The sequence below is a fragment of the Dipodomys spectabilis genome, unplaced genomic scaffold, assembly GCF_019054845.1.
Source record: "Dipodomys spectabilis isolate Male_0828 unplaced genomic scaffold, ASM1905484v1 ptg000001l, whole genome shotgun sequence".
In the NCBI taxonomy this organism is placed as follows: domain Eukaryota; kingdom Metazoa; phylum Chordata; class Mammalia; order Rodentia; family Heteromyidae; genus Dipodomys; species Dipodomys spectabilis.
In genome coordinates, this window is record NW_024870678.1 from 6,799,905 (window position 1) to 6,807,392 (window position 7,488).

Below are 7,488 nucleotides of genomic sequence, written 5' to 3' on the forward strand. Positions count from 1 at the left end.
CACGGGTACCGACCGACTGGAGTCCGAGCGAGTCAAGTTAACGCTTTCTCCGCCCCCATCCACAAGTACCCCCACCCCACTCCCGTGTTAATTAATTCCAAACAAAGCAAGCCAATCAAGGGATGCGTGATTATTTTCGGGCAGGGGGAGGCGAGAGGCATGTATTTTTTAATTGATTTATTTATTTGGAGGACGTGAATGCTCGTTCCGAGGCTGCTTTTTCAAACCGTTTGCAAAGCGCGGCTCCATTGTTCGCCGGGCGCGCAGGCTCCGCCCCCTGCTTTGTGTGCGGCGCGCCGATTGGCCGGCGCGCGCGGGGGCCGCGTCAGCGCCCGCGAGCCCATTCATCTGTGCACTTGGGCGTTGGACCCCGCATCTTATTAGCAACCAGGGAGATTTCTCCATTTTCCTCTTGTCTACAGTGCGGCTACAAATCTGGGATTTTTTTTATTACTTGTTTTTTTTTTTTTCTTAAGAAAAAAAAACTCCACTTGGGCTTCTTTTTTGTGCTCTGCTTTTCCATCTTTCCCCTTCCTCCTGCTGCTGCTGCTGCTGCCTTTTGATCTCTTCGGCTTAAGGTTTTTTTTTTGAAACCCGGAGTGTATTTAATCGGTTCTATTCTGTCCGCACCACCCCACCCCCTCCCTCCGGTGAGTGTGCCGCCGCCGCTGCCGCTGCCGCCGCCGCCGCCGCCGCCGCCGCCGCCGCCGCGCTCGCCCCGTCGTTACACCAACCCCAGGCTCTTTGTTTCCCGTCTTGGATCGGTTGAGTTTCTTTGTTGAAGAAGCCAGCATGGGTGCCCAGTTCTCCAAGACCGCCGCGAAGGGAGACGCCGCCGCGGAGAGGCCCGGCGAGGCGGCTGTGGCCTCGTCGCCTTCCAAAGCAAACGGACAGGTAAATGCTACCTGTGGTCTCGCTCCTTCTCTGGGGTGTCTTTTCTCGGAGTCTCGACGCTTCCCTCTCTCCCCTCTTGGGTCGCGCCCTGAGACGCTCTCGGTGGAGGGGAGCAGTGGCCGGGCTCTTAGTCTGAAAGTTGGATGGAAAAGGCTAGCCTAAAATGGCCCATTTTTCACAGAAAGGGTCTCCCCACCCCCCCCCCCACCCCAAAGGAGTGGGTCCGGAAGACCCCGGCCAATTCTGGGGTAGAAGGGAGGAAAAGTGATAACTGGTCTAAAATGGCGTGATTTGGAGATTGGTAGAACGTGACTGGCTGAGGGGCCCCCCACCCCCACCCCCAGCCAGGTTGCATTGGTGTTCGGGGCCACAGTGGTGTTTGGGTGGCTTTGGGTTTTGTTGTCGATACTGGGTCGCCTTCGAGATGTCTGTACTGGTGTGTGTGTGTGTGTGTGTGTGTGTGCGTGCGCGCGCGTGTGTGTGTGTGTAAGGGGGAGCAAATGGGGATGGCGGTGGAAGACGGGGCGTGCTGGCCCCGGGTTCTTGGAAAGGCGGCTGGCTGGAGCTGGACTGCTGGGAAGGCTCGCGGAGCCTTTGGATGGGGCTTTCCCGCTGCCCTACATCTCTTCTCCTTTCTGTTGCGGCCGGTGGCATCACACACCCCTTTGGCTTCTCCGTGGTGTCCCCGGAGTGGTGGGTACACTCGGTGGGTGTTTAAAGGAGCTCTCCAGAGGGTCGCGGAGGGCCAGATTTTGGCGTTTCGGTCGCGATCGTCCGTGTGCGTGGCGCCCCGGCCACCCGGGGAGGGAGAGGCCGGCCCCCCCCCCCCCAGCGCAGCCGGGACGCGGGCGGGGAACCGCGGCTGGGTGGGCGCAGGAGGTCGGCCCTGGGTGGCTGGCTTCACCAACACCGGGCAGACCCACCACGCCTCTTTTCCTCGAGCTGAGGCCGCGCTACTTCGACTGCTCTCACCTCAACTGGGGACCAGACGGACTCTGCCAAGAGGCTTATTAAACCCGTTAAAAATGCAAAACGGGCTGCCCGGGCGCGCCCTAGCTGTGCAGAATGACTGGCGAAGGTGGGCGTGGAAGGAGAGGCGAGACCTCGGGGATAATGGGGGTCCCCCTCCCCGCCCAGCCTGGTTGGCTTTAGGCGGCTCGAGAGGCCTGGCGAGCCACCTGAGCTTTGTTTGCGGACGGTAGGGCAGCGCGATCCGGGCTCGGGGGCGCCTCGGCCTGCGGGCAGGGCCGGGCTGGGCAGGGCGGGGTGGCTGCGCGGCCCCGCCCCTCCCTGCACGCCCGCCCGCCCGCCCGCGCCCCGCTCCGCGCCGTGGAGGCGCAGCGCCCCCTGCCGGTCCCTAGGCCGCGGGCGCGCGCAGGGCCTGGGATCTCGCCTGGCCGCCGGGCTTCCCGGGCTGTGATTCCCCACCGGGTTCGGCCTCCTCCCCCGCCCCCAACCCCAGGACGACGGGGATTCGGGAAGGGGGGCGGGGTGGGAATGCAATCGGGGTGCAGACCGCCGCCCCAGGCTGAGCGCGTGGCTCGTCCTGCTGGCGGCGTCCGCTGGATCCAATGCGCGGTGCACGGTTCCCGCCTCTCCGCACCCCGCGAGGCTAAGTTGCAATGGACACCCCCAGGCACAGTGCGGCCTAGGACCCTAGAGGGGACTTGCTGAGGATCGAGGCCACCCCCAACACACACACACACAGGCCCTCTGCCCAGCAAAGCCGCTCCCCTGCGGCGGTGTCTGGCTGGGGCGCGCCACTCGCCTCCCCAAGTCTGCGGGACCGGGGACCCCGGGATCCAGGCAGGCCCAGCCAGCCGCCCCGCTCCGGGGCCGGGGGGCGGGGGACGGCGGGGCGCGGCCGCTAACGTGACGCTCCCGCTCTTTCTGCCCCGCAGGAGAACGGCCACGTGAAAGTGAACGGGGACGCGTCGCCCGCGGCCGCCGAGCCGGGCGCCAAGGAGGAGGTGCAGGCCAACGGCAGCGCCCCGGCCGCCGACAAGGAGGAGCCCGCGGCCGCGGGCAGCGGGGCGGCGTCGCCCTCCGCCGGGCCCGAGAAGGACGAGGCGGCCGCCGCCGGCCCCGAGCCCGGCGCCGGCAGCGGCGACAAGGAGGCCGCCGCCGAGGGCGAGGCCGCCGAGCCCGGGTCGCCCACGGCCGCCGAGGGCGAGGCCGCGTCGGCCGCCTCCTCCACCTCCTCGCCCAAGGCCGAGGACGGCGCCACGCCCTCGCCCAGCAGCGAGACCCCGAAAAAAAAAAAGAAGCGCTTCTCCTTTAAGAAGTCCTTCAAGCTGAGCGGCTTCTCCTTCAAGAAGAGCAAGAAGGAGGCGGCCGAGGGCGCCGAGGCCGAGGGCGCCGACGGCGGCAAGGACGAGGCCGCCGGGGGCGCCGCGGCGGCGGCCGCGGGGGAAGCGAGCGCCGCCCCGGGGGAGCCGGCGGCGGCGCCGGGCGACGAGGCCGCGGCGGGCGACGAGGCCGCGGCGGGCGGAGACCCGCAGGAGGCCAAGCCCGAGGAGGCCGCTGTCGCACCCGAGAAGCCGTCGGCAGTCGAGGAGCCCCCCAAGGCCGAGGAGCCCCCCAAGGCCGAGGAGAAGCCGGCGGAGGAGGCCGAGGCGCCCACCGCGCCCCCGGCCGAGCAGGAGGCGGCGCCCGGCGAGGAGGCCGCAGCCCCCGCGTCGTCCTGCGCAGCCGCAGTCGCCGCCGCCGCCTCGCCGGAGGCGCAGCCCGAGTGCAGTCCGGAGGCCCCTCCGGCGGAGGCGGCCGAGTAGAGGGCTAGTCGTGGAGATCACCCGAGAACTTTTCTCCCCCACCCCCTTCTCCCCCACCCCCGTTGGTTTGTTGGAGTGGTGCCAGGTACTGGTTTTGGAGAACTCGTCTACAACCAGGGATTGATTTTTATAGCTGTCTTTTTTCTTTTCTTTCTTTTTTTTTTTTTAAAGCAGCAAATTGTGTTTTTGTTTTTGTTTTTGGTTCCCCACCCCCCCTCCCCACAGATCCCATCTCAGATCCTTCTGTTCACACCATTCCAACAGGTGGAGGAGAATTTAAAACCTCCTCCTCCGCCTCCTCTCTTCTCTTTGATTTTTTTTGCATCAGTATTAATGTTTTTTGCATACTTTGCATCTTTATTCAAAAAATGTAAACTTTCTTTGTCAATCTATGGACATGCCCATATATGAAGGAGATGGGTGGGTCAAAAAGGGATATCAAATTAAGTGATGGACCAGCCCCCATGGGGGAGGCGGTGGCACGCGGCCTAGGCCAGGGAGCTGTGTCACTGGAATTGATGGTGTAAGGTGTAAAGGCTGTCTTTTTGTTTTGTTTTGTTTTTTTAAAGAAAAAAAAGTTATTACGATGTATTTTGTGAGGCAGGTTTACAACACTACAAGTCTTGACTAAGAAGGAAAGGAAGAAGAAGAAAAAAAAACTACCAATACCCAGATTTAAAAACAAAAAAAAAAAAAGATCATAGTCTTAGGAGGTCATTTAAACCATAGGAACTTTTCACTTATCTCCTGTTAGCTGTACCAGTCAGTGATAAAAGTAGAACTACAAGTTGTATAGGCTTTATTGTTTATTACTGGTTTATGACCTTAATAAAGTGTAATTATGTATTACCAGCAGGGTGTTTTTAACTGTGACTATTGTATAAAAAGAAAAAATCTCGATATCCAGAAGCACATGAAGTTTTCAACTTTCCACCCTGCCCATTTTTGTAAAACTGCAGTCATCTTGGACCTTTTAAAACACACACATACACACACACACACACACACACACACACACACACACACACACACAAATTTTAAACTCAACCAAGCTGTGATAAGTGGAATGGTTACTGTTTATACTGTGGTATGTTTTTGATTACAGCAGACAATGCTTTCTTTTCCAGTTGTCTTTGAGAATAAAGGAGGAAAAAAAAAATCTTCAGATGCAATGGTTTTGTGTAGCATCTTGTCTTATCATGTTTTGTAAATACTGGAGAAGCTTTGACCAATTTGACTTAGAGATGGAATGTAACTTTGCTTACAAAAATTGCTATTAAACTCCTGCTTAAGGTGTTCTAATTTTCTGTGAGCACACTAAAAGCGAAAAATAAATGTGAATAAAATGTACAAATTTGTTGTGTTTCTTTATGTTCTGCTGATACTGAGACTTCGAGGTCTTTTTAAACATTTTTTTAGGAAGATCTTGCATGCCATCAAAAATAAATTTGGTTGTGATTCTGAATCTGATGTTTTCAAGTTTCGAAGTCTAAAATCTTCAGTGTCAGAAATACATTTGTAGGAAGGTCTTAGAACATACTATGTCAAGTCTGTTACCGTTTTATCTGCTTCTAGTTTTCACTTAAAATTGAACATAATGATTTTTACTGTAGTTATGTAGCATGTCAGATTCATTTAGGTCAGAAGTGCTGTGACCCTAAGACTTATTTAAACGTCTTATGAGACTTTTTCATGAAATCGTTTTCTTGTCATGCTATCCCAGAACCTGAAAGTTTTATATGACTGAGAGTCTGGAATCCAAACTACATGTGGGCCATGAATAGTGGCCTAATGCGTTCCAGAGATGAATGGTGTGTTACCTGCTATTGTCAATGCTTAGAACATGGCTAATTTCCAAATTAGTGCTTTGATGATGTGTAAGACCTTAAGAAAACAGGTTTTTATATACATAACAAAGTAATGGTGTTGAATGGACAGTACTGTCAGTTTATGGGCCATTAGTATAGTTGCAACCTTTTTCTTTTTAAAATGAAAATGTATTAGCATTTTCGTTCATAGATAGAATAATACTTCCTTATATGTTAATCATCTTTACTAGTTTATCTTCTCTGCTCTTTTCTACTCCATAACTGGACTCCCCCCCCCCCCCCGCCCCCCATCACTGGACCCTAAACTGATTGCATTTAAGGTCTGTATCAAATACCATTGACTAATGAAGTGGAAAGCTGTCCGTGCAATCCTCCTTGCTGTTTTCGGAGCAGCAGAGGTTTCATGTTGAGTCAGTGAACTACATTTGTAGCACCTGAATGCCACAACTGACAGTCATTAGAAAAAATAACAAACTAGCTTTCCTGATTTTATTTGTTGTTGTTGAAATAATGGATAAGAAAATAATGTTCCGTGGTCTCTCTTTCCTAAACACCCTTGCCACTAATAAAATTGAATAACATTTGGAAGGGTGTGTTCTCCATCTTGGGTTTCTTGATGTTTGAAAGCAAATCTGGTAACCAAAGGACTGATTTGTGGGTCTTGCCCACCTTAACCAACTTTTTCTTAAATACCTAGTTGGCCAAGTACGGTGCCTGGTATATAATATAGTAGGTAGAACTCGGTAAAAGAAATGGATTTAAAAAAAAAAAAAGTAACTCCCAAAGTGAGTGGTCAAAAATACTGTGTAGAAAATGATGATATATTGTTAGGTTTGTTCTTTTTAACAGCTGGGATTTTATGGAGATGCGTTATTTTGAATTTAATCACTGCCTAGAACACTGGGGGTGATACTGATGAAGTGGTGGCTTTTTCTCCAAGTAATTAAATGAAATTTGACATATCTTTTCATCCAAAGTTTTGTACATCATGTTGTTTTCTAATGGAAAAAATGTTAATATGGCTTTTTTGTACTACTAAAAATAGCTTTGAGATTAAGGAAAAATAAATAACTCTTGTACAGTTCAGTATTGTCTTATGAAATCTGTATTGGCAGTATGTATAATGGCATTTGCTGTGGTTATAAAATACTTCCTCTGAATTATCATAATCATTTGGTCCCATTCTTCTTGCTTGTAAAATAAAGTTTTACCAGTTGATATAATCAAGCTTGCTAAAATAGGATTTTTTACAAATCTTACCAAGGTTCAACCTTTAGAGAAAAAAGTAATTTTTAAGTCTTAAAGGTAAGCATTTTCTTTGCTTTTTTTTTTTTTTTGTCAGCCTGAACTCTGGGCCTGGGCACTGTCCCTCAGCTCTTCAGCTCAAGGCTAGCACTCTACTTGAGCCACAGCACCACTTCTGGCTCTTTCTGGTTATGTGGTGCTGAGGAATGGAACCCAGGGCCTCATGCACAGGAGGCAAGCACTCTACCTCTGAGCCACCTTCCCAGCCCAAGCATTTTCCTTTCTTATGTACCAGTCCTAAGGCTTAAACTCAGGTCCTAGGTGCTGTCCCTCAGCTTTTTTGTTGAAGGGTGACGCTTTACCACCTGAGCCACAATTCCACTCTCAGCTTTTTGGTGGTTAATTGAAGACTCATTGACTTTCCTTCCTTGGTCTGGCTTTGAACTGCAGCCCTCAGATCTCAGTCTTCTCAGCAACTGGTATTACAGGTGTGAGCGCCTGGCTTCAGCATTTTCTAGTGTAAGGATATATGTCAGATATGAAATGTCTGTTGAAGGTGAGTTCAGGTGAGGTCTTTGTTCACAGATCAAAGTAATGGTGGAACATAATTGAGAAGCAGTGTCATTCATTTATATTTTTTTTAAATGATTTCAGTTAAGAGTGAGGAGAGTAAGGTACTCTCAGAACTCATTTTGAATACTGCTGAATAGCAGTTGGCAGAAGGGATAGTTTAGTAACCTTCCTCCGTT

The 7,488-nt window shown here is 52.2% G+C and overlaps 1 protein-coding gene across 1 annotated transcript; it reads left to right on the forward strand.

Moving 5' to 3' along the window:
• The first annotated feature begins 339 nt into the window (after positions 1–339).
• Marcks (myristoylated alanine rich protein kinase C substrate) lies at positions 340–6,717 on the forward strand. The gene is made up of 2 exons (XM_042676830.1): positions 340–894; positions 2,796–6,717. Exons 1-2 carry the CDS (start codon positions 793–795, stop codon positions 3,663–3,665), a joined length of 972 nt encoding a protein of 323 aa, XP_042532764.1. The 5' UTR covers positions 340–792; the 3' UTR covers positions 3,666–6,717.
• The last annotated feature ends 771 nt before the right edge of the window (positions 6,718–7,488 follow it).